The sequence below is a fragment of the Xiphophorus hellerii genome, chromosome 9, assembly GCF_003331165.1.
Source record: "Xiphophorus hellerii strain 12219 chromosome 9, Xiphophorus_hellerii-4.1, whole genome shotgun sequence".
NCBI classification, from domain to species: domain Eukaryota; kingdom Metazoa; phylum Chordata; class Actinopteri; order Cyprinodontiformes; family Poeciliidae; genus Xiphophorus; species Xiphophorus hellerii.
In genome coordinates, this window is record NC_045680.1 from 32,315,530 (window position 1) to 32,338,832 (window position 23,303).

Consider the following 23,303-nt stretch of genomic DNA (forward strand, 5'->3'; position numbering starts at 1 on the left):
TAGCATGGGTTAGCTTGTTGTTAGCGATAGCATCGTTATCATAGACTAATTACTTAAAATAGCACAACTCACTACTCACCCGGCAGAAACAAGTCCACAGCCATTTAATGCTTCTTTTGATCCTAAATTTGACCCAACCTGATTTTATGATTTTAAAATGATTTTATTCTCCAGGCTTTTGAAAACTGTCTCCTGGCTCATGGTACAACTATAATCTGAGGTCTGCGGCTCCAGATAGTTAGTTATGTGGATCGCCTCGATGCTGTAAATCCTCAAGATTATAAGAGAAGTCTTTTTTGCAGAGAGAATACGGATCATAAACTAAATATACACGTGTTTTTTTAGATGCCTCGTCTGTTTCAGCCTATTTAGGGCGTTAGCTGCTCACTGTGGTCCATTTTGCTCTGATTTGAGCCGGAGAAATCCACTTCCGGACTTCCATCTGAGTATCGCGCATCATCTGGGTCACGTGTCTGAAACCCATTAATTAATGGCTCTGTTATTACAGAGTTGATACGGTAATAACCCTTTATGACATTTTTAGAACTGGTGCTACTTGTTGCAATTTACCTGAGGTGAGAGGAAATATTAAAATGTTTATTAAAGCTTTTGACAGAGTAATAAAACTTAATGGCATCTAGAACTAGATGTTCCCCTTCACCTCAAGTAAGAGGTAATATTAAAGACACCATCAGCAACGTCTCAGGACTATCAGCTAATGGATCAGAACCAGAACCAGCTGACAAATCAGAACCAGGATCTTTATGGTCGGACCGGTGTTCTGGTTCTGGTCCGATGGGCTCGTGTTACTCACTGGGGGAGGAAGGGGAGTTGCCACCCCCCTCTGTGGACGAGGTGGGGGGGGGCTTGGTGTCGACGGGCAGCGGGACGGGCCGGGCCATCGGAGGGGGCGGCGGGGGGGGCAGCATGGGCGTCGGCAGGAACGGGTTGTGGACCTTCGTCTGGGAGCTGCTGCTGGGCTGAGGAAGAGGAGGGACAGGAGTCAGAGAACAGGCTGGATCCAGAACCAGAACCAGAACCATGCAGCAGGAACCCAGAGAGCGGTGACAGTTTCAGCATCACTGATGATTTACATTCTTGGATTTGATTTATTTTCACATTTCTATTGAATATTTGCAGAACCTGACCGGATCCAGCTGAACAAACATCGGCGCCGGCGCCAGTCCGGTTCCCTAACGGGCCGTCCAGAAAACTGGGAACTCTGGGAACAGGAGGTTCTGGTCCAGACTCGGTCCAGTCTGACTTCAGCTCTGCTTGTTTACTACAGGACTGTCCCGAGGTCGAGTGAGCAGAGGCGTGTGTGTGTGTGAGTGTGTGGGGATGTGTGTGTGTATCGATTGGATGTCTAGACGCAGATATATCAGCTATCAACCTGAAACCACACACTGTATCATTTTCTGCCAACACACACTGACTCGCCTGCACATAAGTGTGTGTGTGTGTGAGTGGGCGTGGGCGTGGGGGTGCATGTGTGTGTGTGCTTACATTGAGGAGGCCCACCTGTCCGGCCTGCTGGGCGGAGTCAGGACACACCAGCTGGACGAACTCCTTGAGCGTCTCCTGTGGGTGGTAGCGGATGGCCGGGTGGGAGAAGTAGGAGGCGGGCTGCTGCAGGATGGGGGAGGAGGAGAAGTGGAGGCCGGAGGGGGGGGCGTGGGGGCTGGCTGTGGGCACATGGGGGGGGGGGGGGGGGGGGGGGGGGGACAAGTTAGTGGGGGTGGAGAGGAGGAGGGGTCAACATGCAAACCCAACAGACAGACACGGCAGAGCAGATGGACCAATGAGAGTGCAGCATTAAGCCCCACCCACAGCAACTGTCAGTCAAAACATTCCTCCATTTATCTGCTTTACAACTCCTCCTCCTCTTTCTCCTCCACCTCCTTCTCCTTTTTCTCCTCCTCCACTTCCTCTGTTCTAATTAAGATTCTGATTGGTCTAACAAGGCCTGTTTGCTCGTTAGAGCCGGTAAGCTATGAAACTCAGAGGAGGAGAAGGGGGAGGAGCTTAGAGTGATGGGCGAGAGAGAGAGAGAGCGATGGAGGGATGGACGGACGGAGAGGTAGAGCTGCTGCACTAATTCACTTAAAGTCGTCTGTGATTTATCACTCTGACAATCCACAGCGTGTGTGTGTTTACAGTAATCACTGAATGGATGGGAGAGCACACACACACACACACACACACACACACACACACACACACACACACAGAGTGGACAGACCACAGTGTGTTTCAAAGATGATTCATCTGGTCACATGACGACCATCTGTCCAATCAGATGACTTCTCTCAGAAACCTGATGAACCGGGTCTGAACCAGATTGTTTTGGGACAGGTTTTCTTTAATCTGGATTCTTCCTCAGAATTTAATTTGTTTCTCTTTTGTTTATAAAACCTAACCAATATGAAAGAATCCAGAAGAACCCAGCACCCTGAACCTGAGCTTCAGGAGGTTCTGGCCAGTCTCAGAGATCCGGTCTCCTGTTTCTGATCCAGAAAGCTGCAGCAGAACCAGGAACTGGGTTACTATGAGGGTTACCATGGTTACAGTGAAGAAGGTGCAATCAGCTCAGCCTCAATTAGAGCAAAGCTCCAGTTAGCACCACCTGAACCTCCACCTGAACCTTGTTATCCTGAAGAAAAGAGGAACAGATAAACATGGAGGAGAAGAAGATTTAATGTCCTGCTGAGAAACCTGAGGAGGAAGACGAGGTTGGACGGATGGAAGGATGGATGGTTGGATGGACAGATAGATGGACGGTTGGATGGATGGATGGTTGGATGGACAGATGGATGGACGGTTGAATGGATGGATGGTTGGATGGACGGATAGATGGACGGTTGGATGGATGAAGGATGGACGGTTGGATGAGGGATAGATGGATGTTTGGACGGATGGATGACGGAAGGACGGATGGATGGACAGTTGGATAGATGGAAGGATGGATGGTTGGACGGATGGATGGTTGGTTGGATGGACGGACGGATGGACGGTTGGATGAGAGACAGATGGTTGGATGGACGGTTGGTTGGATGGACGGATGGTTGGATGGATGGAAGGATGGTTGGATGGACGGTTGGTTGGATGGATGGAAGGATGGACGGATGGATGGTTGGATGGATGGAAGGATGTCTCCTGCTTCCACAGGAACTTAAATCAAACTATCAGCTCCTTTCAACAACCAATCAAGCCAAGTCAGGAGGAGACTGGAGCTTAATAGTGGGAGGGGTTAACCGGTGACAGTGGGAGGGGTTAACCGGTGACAGTGGGAGGGGTTAAGTCTAAATGATGGCCCAACAGGTGAGTGCTTAGCTTCAGGTATGTTGACGTGGCAATAACCCAGTGGTATACAAGTGAGGAGGGGTAGTAAAGGGTTCTGGACAGGTTCTGGCCTCACCTGGAGGCCCGGTAATGACGGGCCGGTGATAGAGGGGGGCAGCCGTTCTGGGGCAGGAGGAAGAGGAGGAAGAGGAGCTGCACCTGTCTGAGCGCTTCAGAGAGCAGATGGAGGCTGGCGTTCCTGGCAAGAACCATGAGGAAGATGAGGAGCCTGGAGGCTGGGTCAACTGTGATGACATCACTGATGATGTCATTCAACAACTACCACACAATGCAGGAGGCATGAGACAGCTGGAGGGGGTGGGGCTTGTTGTGACAACAGGAAGTAGGAGTGAGGAAGAGTCCAGGTCTGTTTACCCCGTTCATCCATCCATCCATCCATCCATCCATCCATCATCCACCCGTTCATCCGTCCATCATTTATTTGTTCGTCCGTTCATCCATCCAGTTTCTGTTTCTCATCATTTCAGGTCTGAACAGAAACTAAAAACACAAAATTAAACATTTGATTGTTTGATAAATCGAGTGGTATTTTGTTTTTCCGGTCTGCATCGTAACGACAAACCCTGATCAGTGGAACGCCGCGCCGCAGCACGCTGCAGCACATGGACAAAGTTCGACCTCAGAACCGGGCTGAACCGGTTCAGCTCCACCGGCTCTGGGTGTTTTCCACAGGAGAGCCAGGTAAAAGGGACAGGCGTTAAAGATAACATTCACACCTCAACACACGCTCCGTCCAAACACAACGACCAATAAACAGCCACCATGATGTCATCGGCATGCTGACAGGTGAGCACAGGTGGGTGGGGATCCAGCAGACGACACAGAGACAAACCATCCACATCTATCTGTCCATCATCAGAGGAGAGGAGGCGGGGTCACACACACGGAGACGGAGGAAACGCCGTGTTGTCGTTTTTACCTTGTCGAGAGATGAACGAGCTAGCTAGAGAGCCGCGTAGCTTATATCCAGCTTCCACCGCGAGACGCAAACAAACGGGAAGAAGAAGAAGAGAAAGCAGCATGAAAACAGACGGGTGGAGGAACACCTGGACCCCTCCCACAAACACACCTTCAATATGGCTGAAATTATCAACATGCTTTTTATTCATTTATTTTTCTATTTTCTGTGATGTTTTGAAAGTTTTTATTTCAAAATTATTATTTCATTGTTTATTTATTATATGTAAATAAATTTACATATAAATTTACGTTTAAATAAATTACAACATAAAAATATGTTGAAAATAATTTTTACTTTATGCAATAAAATATTAGAATTAAATATCTAAAAACAAATATTTTACAATAAAAATAATTTGGTAGTTTATTAATATCTCAAAGCGTGACAGTAGAGGGACAAACAGGAGACTGACGTGTTTCCCGTCTGACCTCCGACCTGCAGGAAGACAGATCAAGATGGCTGCCCCTCTCCGAGCCGGGGTGATGACTGCACACACACACACACACGCACACACACGCACACAGCTGACAGCTACAAGCCCCGCCCCCAGCAGCACCGCTGGCTCTGCAGCAGCTTCAGGTTGCAGCTGATGGTGTTAGTGGGTTAGATGGCTTGTTATTGAAGCAGGTGGGGTTGCCGTGGCAACAACATACCTGGCTCCACATCGTGCCAGCTGCCGGCCTGGCCGCCGTTGCCCGGAGACCGACCCGGACCTGGGTAGTAGGACTCCTCGCCCGGACTGTCAACGTCCTCCTCCATGCACTTTATCCTCTTGGCAGAGCTGCACACAGAGCAACCGGCAACACAACCGGCAGACCCATTACCAAACACAGAACCGGGAACAGAACCAACAACAGAACCAGCAGACCCATTGCTGCACCTGTTGCACATTAACATCCATCTGCACCAGAACCTTCTGTTCTTGTGTCAGAACTCTCTGGATCCGACCTTTACTGAAGGCCAAAACCCAAAACAGCCAATATTAGCCTTTACTATCTGTTTCTCCCAGGTTAGTGCACTAACATTAGCACAAACATTAGCATTTCACAGCCCCACACTAGTGCACTGCCTAGAGCAGTGGTTCCCAAAGATTTTCTTCTGGACCCCCTATGGATTGCAATACCCCCCCCCCCCAAAAAAAAAAAAAAGAAAAAAAAAATCAACTGGGCACACACATCGTTCAACCAGACATAAACCTTTACACATATTGTGTTTCCCAACCCCACTGACGTTTATTTCACACTTCAGGTTGCAACAAAAACACTACAAACCATCTTTACAGTGAAACACTTTTGTGTAACTGTTTTTTTTTTTTTCAATCATCCATACCGCTTCCCACGCCCTCCATGCAATGGCACTGCGTCCCCCCTAGGGTGCGCCCCACACACTTTGGCCACTGGCCTAGAGCAAGGCAGTGCATTAGCATTAGCCTTTTCCCTAAAAAAGCTTTTATCTATTTTTCTTATTTATTAGCCATGGTTAGTATTCTCAATGGAGGAAGTAAATGTAAGACAACATGCTACTGACAGCATTTAGGCAAACATTAGCATTTTGGCTCATTTTAGCTTACACACTAACTCTAACATACTGAATGGAGTAAGTCCATATTACTCAACATGCTTATGATTCTCCACATGCTATTGAGTACATTGTAACCTAATTTAGCATTGATGCTAATCTTTAGCATCAGAAGGCTGGCACACTTTGGCAGGTCCCGTTTAAATTTCTTCAGAAATGTTCTAGTTATTATTATTGTTGTTGTTATTACACTGTGTTCCAAATTATAAGTAAGTAAGTAAGTAAGTAAACTTTATTTCTATAGCGCTTTTCACAGACCAGGGTCACAAAGTGCTGCACAAAGTGTAAAAAATAAAATAAATTAAAAGCAACATACAAAACAATAAAACACAGTATTAAGCTAAAAAGCAAGTTTAAAAAAGTGGGTCTTAAGTTGTTTCCTAAAAGTGTCTATACAATCCAAAGATCGAATGGTACAAGGTAGCTCATTCCAGAGGCGAGGCGCCACAGCTTTAAAAGATCTGTCTCCTCGAGTCTTAAAAAGGGTCCGAGGAACCATCAGCAAGTTCAGATTGGACGACCTGAGGCTCCTAGTCGAAACATAAGGCTGGATGAGGTTCTTAATATAGTCTGGCGCCTGTCCATGAAGAGCTCTAAAAGTCAGTACCAGGATTTTGTAGTGCATCCTGTAAGATACAGGCAGCCAGTGCAAACTTTTGAGGATGGGTGTAATATGTTCCCTCCTGTGAGTGCGAGTGAGCAGGCGTGCAGCAGAGTTTTGTACAACCTGCAGACGCGCAAACTCCCTCTTGTTAAGACATGTGAACAGACTGTTACAATAATCCAATCTCGATGAGACAAAAGCATGAACAATCATCTCAAGGTCACCATAAGTCACCATCTTACGAAGTTTAGAAATGTTCCGAATTTGGAAAAAGCAGTTCCTAACAAGCTGATTTATGTGCCGCTCCATAGACATCGCTCCATCCAAATTATTATGCAAATTGGATTAAAGTGTCATAAAGATTACATTTTTGTTGTGCTATTAAATGTATAGATGCTATTGTGTGTCAGGGCTCTTTGAATCACTATAATTAATTTCAGAAAGCTGATTGATTAGTTTGTCTGCTGAGCTCAATTAAAGGAAATCTACTTCAGAAGGATGTTCCACATTATTAAACAGGCCACAGGTTTCAAGCAATATGGGAAAGAGAAAGAATCTCTGCTGATGAAAACCATCAGATAGTGTAGTGCCGTATAACAAGGTATGAAAACATTAGATATTTAATGAAAACTGAAGCGTCATCGTACTGTGAAGAGATTTGTGGCTGATTCAGAACAAAGACGGTTTTACAGATAAAGGCACAATGAGGAAAGTTTCTGTTAGACACCACAGAGCAGCTGTTAAAATGTCCTTACAAAGCAGCAAACAGTGATTTGAAGCTGCTGGAGCCTCAAGGGGGAGGATCCTCCAGAGGTGCATGAACCTACTATTGGGCCCCTAACCAGAGCTCACAAGCAGAACCGGTCCCAGTGGGCCCAGCCGGACATAAAGATTGATTTTCAAACAGACTTGTTCACTGATGACTGCTGGGCAACCCTGGATGGTCCAGATGGACGCAGTAGTGGATCGGTGGTGGATGGCCACCACGTCCCAACACGGCTGTGACGTCAGCAAGGAGGTGGTGGAGTCATGCTGTGGGCCGAATCATGGGGAGAGAGAGAGAGAGAGAGAGAGCTGGTCGGCCCCTTCAGAGTCCATGAAGGTGTGAAAATGACCTCAGCAAAGTATCTGGACTTTCTGACTGATCATTTTCTGTCATGGTTCCAAAAGAAGAGCCGAACCTTCGGTAATAAAATCATCTTCATCATAACAATCCACCATCTGATGCTCCCAGGAAAACCACTGTGTCATTGGCTGCTATGGGCATAAAGGGCAGAAACTCATAGTGTGGTCACCATCCTCCTCTGACCTCTGACCTCTACCCTACTGAGAACCTTTGGAGTTTCCTCAAGCAGAAGATCTGAATCCAGTTCATATCAACCAGCAGCTCTGGGAAGGTTTTCTGACATCCTGCAGAGAAATTCAGCAGAAACTTTCCACAAACTCACAAGTTCAATGGATCAAGAATTGTGCTGTGATATCAGAGAAGGTCCAACGTTAACATGGAACTGGGTCTGTTAAGATGGTTCTGATTGAAATAGCTTTTGATTTTAGTACATGTGAACATTTAATGCTGCACATTCACAGAATGACCGTTTGATGTTCTTTATAATCCATAAAATGTTTAGAAAATCTGCTGTGCATAATAATTTGGAACATTTTGCATTTTGAGTTTTTTATTTTTGAAAAAAATCCTGTTCTCATGGGGAGCTTTGTTCAGTAAAATTAGATTTATACTGTAATAGTTCATGACTTGAAAATTATACTGACCATCATTTACATTGACCATTTCAGAAAATCTGAGAAAATATCACTTGCATAATAATTTGGAACACGTTGTATTAGAACAACAAAGCAAGGCATTTCACTGCCTCCATGCAATGCAGCTCGCTGCGTGCCCCCTCACAATATATATATCAAAACGTGCGGCTCGATCCCATGAGGGGAACAATTACTTTTGTTGGCATTTCGAGTATCTGTGGCAACATAATTAACAAAAAACGAGCCAAATTCAACTCAAAACAAATTCTAACTGACAGTTTTGTGTCAGACTCAAAATAGACAGAATTTTGTCTGCCCCTCTGTGTCTGCTCTCCAGCAGAGCTGCCCTTTAGGACTACAGTGATGGTGGAACGCTGACTTACTACAGAGGGCAGAGGTGGCATTTAGAAATATAGAAATAGCACCTTGACAGAACATTTAATACAGACAAGATGGCAGAAGAGCAAAGGAAGTAAGTACCATCATGAAACTTGATACCCTTAACTGACAACCACAATGGACTGTCGAAATGAGAGCATCACATACCCTACATAATAAAAGCCTTCATATTTTTCACAACAGGTAATTGCTGTTTTGGCCATTATACTGTATGACTGGTTTAACACACCCACTATTACACATGGGATTATTGTGGCCCTTTAAAATGAAGCTTACTGAAAATTTCAAAAATAAAAGCCTCAATATTCCTCTCAGGTTGGTGCACTAATATTAGTCCCTTCAATAAAATAAGCATTTTAGCTATTTTTTTCTCTCAAGTTATTAGGGTTAGTTAGCATAAACATTAGCAGTGCACTGCCCTGCACTAGAATGTCTCTTTATTTCAATCAATCAATCAAACTTTATTTGTATAGCACATTTTAGCAGCAAGGCATTTTAAAGAGCTTTACATCATAACAAACACAAAAACAAAGTCATGCAGCATAGAATCAACAATCAAAACATGACATTAAGTCGAGTTCCATCGTTAAATTCATAATTGATTATGTTTCAAATTCAACCAGCTGGTTTTAGTCTGGATATAATGGATCTCAGTGTTTCAGCTGTTTTATACTTTTATGTAAGTTTGTTCCAGATTTGTGGTGCATAGAAGCTGAAAGCTGCTTCTCCTTGTTTGGTTCTGGTTCTGATGCAGAGCACAACCAGAACCAGAACATGAGGGGTCTGGAAGGTTGATCCAGCAGCAGCAGATATTTAATGTGTTGTGGTTCTGATCCGTTCAGTGATTTATAAACTAACAGGATTTAAAATTTATTCTCTGAGCTGCAGGGAGCCAGTGGAGGTTCTGGAGAACTGGGTTTATGGGCTTTATCTTCCTGGTTCTGGTCAGAACTGCAGCAGCAGCGATCTGGATCAGCTGCAGCTGGAGGATTGATTTGTTGTACAGACCTGTGAAGAAGCTGCTGCAGGAATCAATGCGACTGGAGATAAATGCCTGAATGAGTTTCTCTAGATCTCACTGAGACATGAGTCCTCTGATCCTGGAAATGTTCTTCAGGTGACAGAAGGCCGACTTTGTATATAAGTTCAGCCCATTTACCATTTCTAGTTATTGTTATTATTATTATTGTTGTTGTTCTTGTTGTTAGTACAGTTTATCATGTGCAGCCCGGTTCTGTTTACGTTACTGAGATCCAGTGAGCTGCAGGTTGGACGTGCTGGCCGGTCCTGCTCAGGAAGCAACAAACTGAGTGTGTATAAGAGAGAGAGAGAGAGACAGTTGCAGGGCAGGTAGTTGAGCAGACATATGACTCCTGCGACCGCATAGATTGAACAGCAGAGGTCAGGCCAAACCCTGCGAGCAGCGCAGACGCGCTGTGTGTGTCTGGGGGTGTGTGTGTGTGTGTGTGTGTGCATGTGGTTAATGCTCTTTGTCTTGCCTGCTTTTCTTCCTAAACATCTCAAAACGCTTGAAGCTTCTTGTGAATTATATCAAGTGCTCTCATTCTGATATGACATGAGGTTCTGGTTCTGGTTCAGGTCCTGATTCTGGAGGACCAGTTTTGATCCTGACTGAACCTTGATGAAGAAATCTGTTTGTTCCGTTTGGCTCCGTTCTCACAGCAGGTTTTATGTTCAATGATTTTTTTTTTGCTGAAATGTGAATTTTTCCTGCTGGTTAAACCAAGTCAGACTTCTGTGTGAATAGTTTCCGATCCACAGAAGAAGAGCTGAGCGCTCAGTTTACAGCAGGAAAGATGGCTGCCGCCACCGATGGATGGATTTTAAAGTTGTTAGGGGCGATAGCAAGTTCACCAGACCAGAAACAGACGAAGGAAGGTGATAAAAAGAAAACAATAAAACTGATGCAGCCATGATGGAGCAACCAGAACCAACAACAATCAATCGGAACCAACAATCAACAACAACAATAATCAATCGGAACCAACAACAACCAACTGGAACCAACAACAACCAACCAGAACCAACAATAATCAATCAGAACCAACAATCAACAACAACAATAATCGATCGGAACCAACAATCAACAACAACAATAATCGATCGGAACCAACAATCAACAACAACAATAATCGATCGGAACCAACAATCAACAACAACAATAATCGATCGGAACCAACAATCAACAACAGCAATAATCGATCGGAACCAACAATCAACAACAGCAATAATCAATCGGAACCAACAACAAACAACTGGAACCAACCAGAACCAACCAGAACCAACCAGAACCAACAACAACAAACAACAACCAACCAGAACCAACAACAATGTTTTGCTGGTTCCGGTCCCGGTCCTGTTTCCTGGTTCTGGTCCTGGTCCAGTTTGCCTGTCCCCGTTCTGTGTGAGCAGGTGTGTTCTCACCTGGAGGAGGAGGTGCTGGGCAGCGGCCTCCTCATGGCTCCTGGACTCATGCTGTAGTAGGAGGAGCTGTCCAGGTCGGCCAGGGAGAAGTTGGGTCCGGTTCCGGCCGCGATGGGAGCTGCAGGATAGAACACAGGGAGAGACCGGGTCGATCAGCAGGATGGACAGAACCGGGTTCCATCCTCAGTCCGAGGTCGTGTCAGTCGTGACCTGAGACTCCTTCATCATCATCCTCTTCCTCTCTGTGAACTCTGCTGAACAAAGGCAGCAATCAGCTTCAAACCCAGACATCCCTCCAGCCCCCCTTCCCTCCTCTTCATCGCTTTATTGACACTGAGCATGATGGCGTGATGGGATGAAAGAAGAGGAGGAAGAGGAAGAGGAGTGACAGGACCTGCTGGGTAATTTTCTGCTGAGCTCAGCACCGTGAGCTCAGCCCATCTATCTATCACTGAGCCCTGCAGAGATAGCTTACACACACACGCCCACACACACACACACACACACACACACACACACACAGAGAGAGAGAAAGAGAGAGAGAGCTCTCCTAAGAGAGAAGCAGCAGTGTTCATGATTCCACATCAGTGTTTCACAGCCAGCCTGGACAATCCAACGTCAATAATAATAATAATAATAATAATGACAACAGCACAGAGCTGGGAAGTTCATCAGAACCAAAACCCAGAAGTGCTTCCAAGTTTCTCCTGCTTGTTTCCAGCATTCCCAGTTCAAACTGGGAGCAGATCCCAGAACCTCCCAGATGGGATGAAGGAGCAGGAAGTGATCTGGACCAGATCCCTGAGGAACACCTCCTCCAGGTCCAGCCTGCCTCTGGTTCTGTCAGTGAAGCTGGTTCACCTCAGAGCTTTTGGACCATGGTTACCATGATGATGGTTATCATGAAGACGCTCTCTGCTGCGGTGGAGCAGCGAGACCATCTGCTGCTGGCACCTGACCAGGTGTGTGTGTTACCCAGGGCAACAGAGGGCAGGACGGAGGAGGGGTGGAGGAAGTCCACTCGCTTTTCCTCCCAGCCAAATGGGTCACCGGCCTGACGGAGTGTGAAACCTGTCAGTGCCAACGCTGCGCCGCAACCAGCTCAACGTGCACGCCCACAGCAAACCCAGCTTTCTCTGGACTGAGCCTAACCCAGATGTTCCGGTTGGACCCAGACCCTGAGGACGACCCCAGCTGACAGCTGGCCCACATGTTGAGAATCCAGTCAGAACCCGCTTCGTTATGAGAGGAGCCAGAACAGACCCGGACAGGTTCCTCTGTTCTGGGGCGGCTCACCACGACCCATGGCAGAACCTATATAAGCGGTTCTGTTGGTCGGTTCTGGACCAGCTGGACCAGGCCGCTGCTCGCTCTCTGCTGCTTTAATAGGATATTGATCGACAGGCAGAGATTCGATTGGCTGCCAGGGAGTAACGGCTGCACAGCACCAAGGTCACTGCTGCTGTGTGTGTGTGTGTGTGGGGGGGGGGCGGGGTGCATATCAGCAGGAGCTACTGCTGGACTCAGTAAAGGTGAGATCCCACCTTGATCTGGGACTCGGTTCTGTCAGCTGTCAGAACCAAGAGGAGCAGAAGCAGAGAGGTCTCACTCTGAGCAGGATTTAGGAGCTGAGAGAAGTTTCACTATAGCTGCTCAGCTGAGAGGACCGGTCCACACTGGATCTGTGACCCGACCAGAACCACAACAAGTGAGTCAAAGCAGCATCAAGTACCTGGAGGTGGTTCTGTGCCGCTCTGGAACTATCCAGGCTTCTCTGGGTCACAAGAGCAGGGAGAGAAGAAAAAGACCTGGTGACCTGGGTGAACTGAACTGTTCGGTGAGCCTGCAGGACAAAACTCGGGGCACAGAGCTCCCAGACGAAGCCGTGTGATTGGTCAGAAACCAGCAACACCAATTCTACCTGCTGGACTGAACTGGTTTTACTGGTGCTGCATTACTCTTCTTCTGATGCTAACGCTGCTGTGACCTCACACACACACACCCACACACACACACACTCAGACAGAGCATGCACTCTCCTGTACTCTAATCTATAAGTGATTCTTTCAAAGCTGCATTGCTGCAAATGTGCTGACCCACACAATACACACACACACACACACCCCGACAGCCTTTGTTTTGGTGTGTGTGTGTGTGTGAAAGAGACGATGTGTGTTTCAGCTTCAGGAGCCGCAGCAGAAACATTTAATCTGCTGGAGCTAAAAACCATCCAACATGGCTGAAGACAGACAGCAGGACCTGATGTCTGAACCAGAAGACGACACAACATCCCCAACAGAGGGAGCTAGAGAGCAGAAAAACTGCTCAGCCATCAGATGGACGGCAGACCAACAGCTGGTTTCCATGACAACTGTCCTACAGCTGTGGTCCGTAAAGGAGCGCCTCCAGGCTCTGTGCTTACACCTGTGCTTTCCTCCAGCCCAGGTGAACGGGGGCAGAGCTGGCAAAAAAATGAAACATGAAACTGGAGCAAGTCTGGTTCTGGTTCTGGTTCTGGTCAAAACTGGGAGCAAAAGAATGATCGAGAACTAAGCAACAAAAGATGAACCAAAAATCTGTCTGAGTTGGAATAGAATAAACATATTAACCAACAATAAATAATGGAACAGAATTTATTAAAAAATAAAGTTAAATAAAAATATTTAAGCAAACAAAATTAATATAAAACACAAGAAAAACTGAAAAATTTAATAATCAATAAAATTAATAAAAACACAAAATTAAATAAAAAATGAAAACAATTAAAAAGTTTAATAATAATTTGCTGAGCCAATCACAGAGCAGCTGTCACTAACGGACCAATCAGAGAGAAGGAAGAGAAAGAGCGAGACTCACTCTGGGAGACTCGGACAAGTTCGGCCACGGTGAAGACTCCAGGTGTGACAAAGCTGTCCTGGAATCCCAGGTGACCTGTAGAGGAAGAGGAGGAGGAGGAAGAGTTCACTGATCCTGCTCTTCAGGTGGAACATCACAGGTTTCCATGGAAACATCCAGGATTATTCAGTTATTGTGAATCAGTCCAGTTAAGTCCCATTTAGAACAGAGCCATCGGTATAAGCGCAGCGGAACCTGAACAGAACCCGGTTCCGTGTCTGGATGTACAGATCCGAACCGGCTCAGTGGATCAGTTATCAGAGACGAGACTGTGTTTCAAAAAAATTTACTGTAACACTTTATTTGACAGGGTGTGAATAAGACTGTCATAACATCCATCATAAACATGAATAAGTCTTCATGAATATTTATAACTGTTGTCATAAAGTGTCATTCGGTAAATCATGACACTTTTAATACAAAGTTTACATTATTCAAAATGTCTTCGTTATGACAACTTGACATTAACCAAGAATCATCATATTTCATAAATGTCACAATAGCAGTCACAGTAATGTCTTTAAGTGTTATTACACTGTCAAACAAAACAGTAATTAACAGTGTTGTATAATAACGAAGTAAAAATACTTCACTACTTTACTTAAGTATATTTTGGAGTACTTCATACTTTCCTCGAGTATGAAAATTTTTGATGACTTTCACTTTTACTTCACTATATTTCCGAACTTAATTGCGTACTTTTACTCCGATACATTTTCAATGTGTGGTTTAGTTACTCGTTACAAAAAAGCGAGAGAGAAACACAAGTGTTTTGACCCCACCTACTGATTGACTGCAACAAAGTCGGTAGCCTACTTGCCTGGGCTTGTTCATCACCACCAATAGGATACACCTGTTTCGCTTCTCCCATTAAACACAAAGCAAGTCTCGCAATCAGCAGCAGCCACATGGAGGAGGAGACGGAGACCACAACGACTGCAACTACGTCGGACACGGCTCCAGGGGAACCACCAGCTGGTGACGAGAGCCCATGGCCTTATTTAAACACAATATACTCTTTCGTGGGTGTTAAAGATTCGTCGTACCGCATGCAGTTTATGTTATTCCTGCCCGAAGATGTGGAAATTCTATCTTACAAAAACTCCCCGTCCAACTTGAAGAAACACATCGAGGTAACGTCTTATGAAATGGTTATAATCCTCCTGTTTCAGTAACTATAGCTTGGTCACTAGGCACTATTGTGAAATCTTGACCATAACGTTACCTGTATAAATGAACTTTGTTTGGCATTGTTTCAGTTCCACACGTGGTGTATTTAGCTTAGGCCTAATGTTGACTGTAGCAGGCTACCTAGACTCCTCTGTTCAAAGGGGGACAGAAGCCATAGCGATAGCAATTTAGACTAAATTTAACGAATATAGGAAAGGCATGCAAGTTCAAAACCACAAACCATTAACATGTGCTACTCTTTAAAACTGGAACAATTTATTAGCAGGTTTAATTTTGCCTGCACTTGGTTGGGTACATTATTTTAAGTGTATTTGACAAGTTTACCAAAATATAAAAAATGTCATTCAAACAACATTTGCCTTGTTTTACTTTTTACTTGTACTTTTCATTACATTACTTGAGTACATCCATTTTTACAGTAATTTCCATACTTAAGTACAAGAAGTTTCAGATACTTTAAGACTTTAACTCAAGTAACATTTCAGTCAGTGACTTGGACTTTTACCAAAGTCGTATTTTGGAGAGGTACTTATACTTTTACTTGACTCTGAGATTTCAGTACTTTATACAACACTGGTAATTAATATTTCCTCAACCTGAAATAAAGCTTAACAAGTAGGACCAACAATAAATATTTCATTAAGCTTTATTATACTGTCAAATTCATTAACAACATAGTCATTAATAATTCCTTTTACATCAAGTGCAACAAGTAGCAGCAGTTATGAAGATGTCATTCAGTAACAGGGAGATCTTCTTGTTGTCTTCATTTCCTGGAAGCAGATCTTTGTCCAGAATGCTCAGAAATTATAGCTGTTCTTCCAATGGTTGTGGTCAAAGTTAATCATGGTGAAAGCCTTTTCATGAATTCTAACTTGGAGAATTTCTTCTGGACAATCTCATAGTGCAGTGGTTCCCAAAGTGTGGGGCGCGCCCCCTGGTGGGTGGGGGGTGCAGGAAGTGGTATGGATGAATGAAAAAAAAAAAAAAAAACAGTTACACAAAAGTGTTTCACTGTAAAGATGGTTTGTAGTTTGTTGCAACCTGAAATGTGAAATAAACTTCAGTGGAGTTTGAAAACTTAATATGTGTTTAGGTTTATGTCTGGTTGAAAGATGTGTGACCAGTTGATTCTTTTTTCTTTTTTGTGGGGATTTTATTGTAATAAATAGGGAGCCCAGAATATCTTTGGGAACCACTGCTATAGTGGGTGATGACACAATTCATTGTGTTCACCTAAAAAAAAGAACAAAAACAAATAAACAAAAAACAATGTGATCTTAATTCAGAATTTATTTAAATACCATTCCAAGAATATCCCTTGCTGTCAGGATGGTAGACTGGCAGACCAATGTCTAGTTAACATGACTGGTTGTTATAAAGTGCAATACAATTATTAATACAATTAACATAATGACTAGGGCTGAACAAAATTATTCTGATCAAATATTTGTTTGACAGAAATTCATCAGCCTGTTATTCAGATTGCATCATTTAATGTATAGTTTTAGGTACATGAGTGGATCTGTTCACTTAATGAGCAATCAGAATTATTTCCAACCAGAGACTCTGGCTTATGGATGTTTGCAAGAAGTTTATTAATAAATAAATAGAATAAACACTAGTTTTACATTTGACAACAATTAGCTGTCTAAAACGTAACTTATTAACTCAGTTGGTGGATGTTGATTCCTGCTCCCCCTTTGTCCCTTACCTGGAGAAAATAGTAACACAAAAATGACTTACCTAATTTCTCGGGGGATATTTAATCTGCTTCTTCCTCTGGTGGCTGGTCCTCATCATCATCCTCCACACCTGTAGCTCGTCTTCATTAGCAGCCTTTGCCCCCCACCATGTGTCCTTAGGCTGAAACGGGTGTTTATGTGGATAAAGTTGCCAAAGCAAAGAACACAAGCACCATGTTGCATCAGCCAAGTTGCTAAATAAAACACATAATGGATAACTTTGACTAACATATTAGCTTTTAATTTGTTAGATTAAAATTGGAGGGAAAAAACTTATTTACCTGCCTATAAAATATGTTTAATATTAAGGGCTAACGTTACAGTAATGTAGTTTAATAACTTTAGCTAACATTAACTTAAAGCAAGGTAGCATTAGCTTGAATGGCTCATAGCTAACATTATAAAGAAAGAAAACATAGTCAATGTTATTTTCTCAAAGAAAATGTAAAGTTAATAAGAAACATACCTCAGATGTATTAGGTGTCAAACTTCAGCTTCTTTTTAAACAGCAGGTCTGGCCGTTATAACTTGTGTTAGTTTGGCCAAGATGCACGAGAAGGACCTCGCTGCAGCAAACAGAAAGGGGCGGGGACGGACCTTTCCGTCAGTCCCATACCTTATTTGGAAATGGGACTATTGCATTCCGGAAATGAAGGGGGCGCTATTTTCATAATCACTAGTATAAATACCTTAAGACGCGGAGTTAAGAGGAACAGAAGAAGAAAGAAAGAAGTTTGAGGTTCTTCTATTGATGTTCGGCTCACGATCAACAATGCAAAACTCACAAAGTCAACAAAAGGTATTTTTACCTTCTTAAAATTTTTTCACATAGTAAATCAATACGCTTTTCTAGATTAGGTTGAAAATATAATTAACAGCTGTAAACTAGTGAAATTCGTAATTCATACAGGGGAAGGCTAATTTTAGCATGTAGCATAGCTAATTATTATCCCGCTGGGCAACATTAGATAAAAATAGAAAAGTAGATAACATGTATAATTGAGAAATGTATTTTATGCTCAAACTTTGTTTTTTATTTTCATTATACAGATCCACGTATCTATTTGCAACATGAACGATAAATATTGCTGTTCCCTTTGCTAATACAAGCTACAGAACCATTTAGCACAAACTGCTATGGTTCAACATAACGTTATGTATAAACTACACTTGAAAAATATAAAATATTTTTTACATACTTACCAGTTTTCTAGTGTTTCTCTTTTATTTTTAAAGGTTAATCTTTTTTAAATATGTTTTGTACACCAATGTTAAATTTCTGGAAAGTCTAATATATTTTATAAACTAATAGCTGCCATTATAGTTGGGTGTAGAACCCAGATGTGATACTCTAATGATGAGTAGCACAACTTCAATATAGTTTTAGTAAGTAACTGCAATAAACTACACAAGTAAGAGTAACAAAGTATTTGGTGAAATGGCTATTATTAACTACTGTTTTACTGATCATAATGTGCAATGTGATTTTTTATTTTGTTTGTTATTTTCAGATGCCTCTGAATGTTCTTGAAGCTGTTCTCCAGGAGGTGGCGCTAGCACAGGGAGACTCAGCTTACCTCACCTTGGCATTGACCTGCAAGTGCTTTGAAGCCGTTGTGTCTGAGCCAGTTTTCAGGAAGAAGACTCACTTTGCTTGGCTGGATGGTAAGGACCTTTGACTTTTTTCACCTAAAACATGTGAAATTAGATTTCAACTACATGAAATCGATTTTTCATTAACAGGTGAGATCAACTGGGGCAAATTTTCAAAAACATTCAAGGCAGAAAACCGGATTCCTTTTGCGGTTGTAACGTGTTTTTCCTGCCACCGGTGATATAAAGACTGTGGGCTTCACCGGCGATGGAAGACGAGGAGAGTACCCTGGTTACTACTGTGATGGCCGACCTGGACACTGCACTGACTGTCAATACTGAATGCAAGGAGAATATTAGTGGCTTTCCTCAGTCTTTCACACATTTCAGTTGTCACACATTGTTCGTTTTTTTTGTGACATGCCATTTTAAATCATTTCTGCTAAAGAATATTTGCCTTTTGACGTGTGCAGTCATCCTTTTTAATAATGTGTTCTTTCAATATTATTTACATTTTTGAATGTTCCTTTTGTTGTAGCTCAGTTGATTTACATTATTTAGTTTTCATAGAAATGGTGCCGTTTCCACACAAAGTTACATTGTGGCTGTAATTTGTTGGAGAGAGTAGAACCAATAAAGTAGTTGTAAATATATTGTAACAGCGTTGTTTAACAATAGGATAACCTTGTTTTAAAAATTTTAAATGCAAGCAAAGCTAATAACTTGCAATATTTTATATGTGTAAATACAATGTTTCCTATACTTTTTGAACAATGACTGGAATCAATACAAATTTTTTTTACAAACCTGACATACAGCCAAGTTTATGTTTTAACAGAATCAACTGTTGGGTTTTTTGTAATAAAGTAAGCACATACAGAAACATATTGTTCGGTTACAAAGTCATAATACAAACATAAGACTAAAGGTATCCTGACTTTATGAAGAGAGATGAGCCCGGCGCCGTTAGGCTGGGATGGAGACACATGATCAGGTGATTGGCTGAGCAGGTGAGATGAAGACAGTTATAGTTAGAATTTACACACTGGTTTAATTTATGTAACCAGTGACTTTATTCAAAAAGGTTTTCATATAGAAAAAAGATCATTCTCTCTGGCAGTTACCAGCGCAGTGTCTACTGCCGGGGTCCGAGCGCCAAAGATTATTTCTTGTCAAATAAACTTTCTAAAACTTTCTCTCTGTGTGAGTCTTTCCAGGTTGAAGCTACATTTAAAGTTTTAAATGAATCCCTTTGGGTTTTGCAACAATTGGATATTTAAGGTCTTTATTTTATGAATCGATTGCAATTGATAGAATTGATATGGAATTTATAAAAATGGAATAGTGGGACACCAATCAGTTTACTGGTTGAACTGGAGTCCTTATAGCAAAAGTTAACAATGAGACATTATGGTAAACAATGATAACAGCTGAGCCAGGTCACCTGCAACCAAAAATATTCTAGTTTTCTGAATGGCACTTGTTAGAAGTTCAGACATCCTTTGGTTTGTTTGTAAATTATATTCACAATGTGAATAATAAGAAAAATATTTGGCAAATAAACAACAAAAGTGCTCTGTGAATGGACGTACTAAGTTGGCCAAAATTGTTGACTAAATGTTTTACCGACCAAACCTCTTTTCCATCTAGTTCTTATTTAATAAGCCAGAGGCTATTACATTTTAGATTGTAACTTATTTATTTTAAGAGTACCATTCACAACATCAAAATATATTATTTGAACTTCATTTGTTTATATCTGTTTTCTTAATCTGCGACGGACTGGCGATCTGTCCAGGGTCAGCAGCCCTCATGACCCACTATAGGGATCAATCATGATAATTAATGGATGGATAAATGTGCTCTTAATGTAATGTACATTTGTCTCCAAAATATTGATTTGATTCATGTTTTATTACTTTTGTTTGAGATAGATTGGGTGTAAGGATAGATAAGTACATCTCCATAATGTTTCCTTATTGTTGCTTATTCTAGATTGTTTGTTACTAATATAAGTTTAAATAAAGATTTAATAAAGATTTGAAAATAAAAAAAGTGACTTACCACGTGACAGACATACCACGTGACATATCACGTTTTGTAGCCATTTCTTTACTATTTAATTTGTATTTTTAATGTTGAAAGTGTTCTTGGGTGTTTTAAAAGGCGTTGTCAAATAAAATACGTTATTATTAGTATAATTATTATAACACGGTCGGTACAGGAAATAGTGTTACTAGCGCCCCCTTCATTTCCGGAATGAAATAGTCCCATTTCCATATAAGGTATGAGACTGACAGTTGTCCGACCCCGCCCCATTCTGTTTGCTGCAGCGAGGTGTACTTGAGATGCACAAGATGGAAGATTTCTTCTTCACCAACACACTGCACGCCTATTCGTGCACTGCTGCCTCCCACTGGTGGAGATGGTGTACTGCACTACTTAAAACGGCCTGAAATAATGTTTCAAATGCAAAGTTCATAAGTGCTTTGCAGACATCTTGCTGTAAAACTTTAGGATCAATTAAATTAAGAAATTTAAGACTTAACTAAATGGCAGAGCAATATAATATTACCAGATAAAGCTACATAATTTTTAAAGTTTAATCAGTAATACTTTTATAACAAATTTATGTCAGATCATGATTTCTCAGTTAATGTCAAGTTGTCATAACGAAGACATTTTAAATGTAAACTTTGTATTAAAAGTGTCATGATTTACCGAATAACACTTTATGACAACAGTCATAAATATTCATGAAGACTTACTCATGTTTATGACAGTGTCATGACAGTTTTATTCACAACCCGTCAAATAAAGTGTTACCAAATTAACTACATCAATTTTAATGCATTAAAACTTTAATGTAATTGTTGGAGCCTATTAAGAAATAGATGAACTTAGGCCTGTCATGATAGCAAATTTTGCTGAACGATTAATTGTCTCAAAAATTATTGCAATAAACGATAATATTGTTTGAAGACCTTTTTACACTGATTTAATGGAAATGACGTAATAATGCAGGTGATTTCCTGCCAAAGATAGATACACTTTATTTTCAAAAGAACACTAAACACTAGAAATGATAAACAAAATAAACAAAACAACCAGAAACAAAAATAAAATGGATTCTCAGTCTCCATTAACAAAAAATGTACTTGAATAAAAACTAAACACCATAAAGCCAAAGTGGAAATAAATACTGCATTCAACCAAAAGACTGCAGATTATGAAGTCTGTATATTATGTTGCCCTTCAGTAATAATTAGATTTAAATAGAGAAGATGGGCACATCGACTACCTGATGCAATAATTCACACTACATGATTTTTTGCTCCTATTTTTCCCCTTACAACAATCTTAGACCTTTGGTCTTTCTAAGATTGTGTGGTGTGTTACGGTAGATCGTCCTTGCCGCTCCGATCTAAATCAGGGTTTTCCCCGACTGGGATCTTAACGCAGCCTGTTGAATGTGACAGGTAGCCAATCAGAAAGCAAGGATTCTCCTCCGTGTTTTCTGAGAGTAAATTACGGAGGGGAATCCCAAACAGCTGACACGGCGCAACCTGAAGTCCAGCGGACATTGGAGATGATATGTGGAAACAACATTAATGTTTATTCAACATGCAAAGAATATAGAAATGAACGAACCCGATCGAACCGTTATAGCTAGGATTTCTGTCGGCTAATGTGGGTCTGTCAGGTTTTGAAAATGGGCCGACAATCGGCCGACAGCTCTAAGATCGTGTAGTCTGCGCTGAGCTTTACACTGAGGAAATGAGGAAGGAGGGTCAGTGGAGAGCACCGGAGTTGAGCCTTTTTTCATTCAGTGTCATTAACAGAAAGAGAAAAAGGTCGGAAGACACGATAATGCCGATAATTACAATGACGTCGATAGTTTTAATTTATCGTACGATTAATTGATTTATCGTTTATCGCGACAGGCCTAGATGAACTTATTTTTTGCTAAATTATTAATGTTACAGATCCAAGATTATGTGAATGGTAGATCTATTGTTATTTATTTGTGTTGCTGAGACGCTCCTCCTTGTCAGTCAGCCTCCTGCTGTGATTAACAAGCAGAAGCAGCTGCTGTGGTTGATCTGATTGTTTGGTGAAGGAGTGAGGAGTGAAACAGTTTTTCTACCACAAATTAACGTTTATATTTACATTTTTTGTAAGTCAACTCGGAGAATATTTCTGTTATTTTTATAAGTAAAGAAAACACCTTCTGAAACCAGAAAACTCTCTGCGAGTGCTTTTTATTTTGAGTGAGTGGAAAACCTCCTCCTAAAAAACTACTCTGGCATTTTTGATATTTGGACCCTATTAGGATGCAAGAGTAGCCTTAACAAGGAGAAAAACTTCACTGATGACTAGACGACAAGAGTAAAGTTGGGGGATCCAGCCCATCACTCGCAGACGAACAAAGAAAGCAGCCAGCGGGCCGTCAGTAAAATCAGCTGATTGAGTTTATGAATGAAAGCCCCGCTGCGCTACAGAGAAACTATCGATCACTACAGAAAGCAAAGCTGTGGATTTTGGAAAAGGATTGTAACAAAGAAGGATGTTTATTGATGAACTTATTTGAAAGTGAAGGGATCTGTGTAACAATGTCTGACCCTGAAACTCCACCTCCGTCTGAGGATGTTCAAAATGCGCGTCCTTTCGCGCAGAGGCAGATTGGGAGCCTGAACTAGAAAGATTAATGAAATAAAGGCTTTAATGACGGATGCAGGAAATGTTGATGCAGTCAGTTTAAAAATGA

At 42.1% G+C, this 23,303-nt stretch overlaps 1 protein-coding gene across 5 annotated transcripts in view; it reads right to left on the minus strand.

Annotated features, from left to right (window-relative positions):
- Positions 1–23,303, minus strand: part of nfia (nuclear factor I/A) — a 75,833-nt gene that overhangs the window by 16,042 nt on the left and 36,488 nt on the right. For 3 of the 5 annotated variants that reach the window (XM_032572478.1, XM_032572476.1, XM_032572475.1), the window contains exons 4-8: positions 13,968–14,042; positions 11,112–11,229; positions 4,978–5,105; positions 1,507–1,685; positions 815–980 (exon numbers count right to left, since the gene is read on the minus strand). In XM_032572478.1, the coding sequence (XP_032428369.1) occupies positions 815–980; positions 1,507–1,685; positions 4,978–5,105; positions 11,112–11,229; positions 13,968–14,042 (666 nt within the window). The other 2 variants (XM_032572479.1, XM_032572477.1) reach the window with 2 other exon arrangements.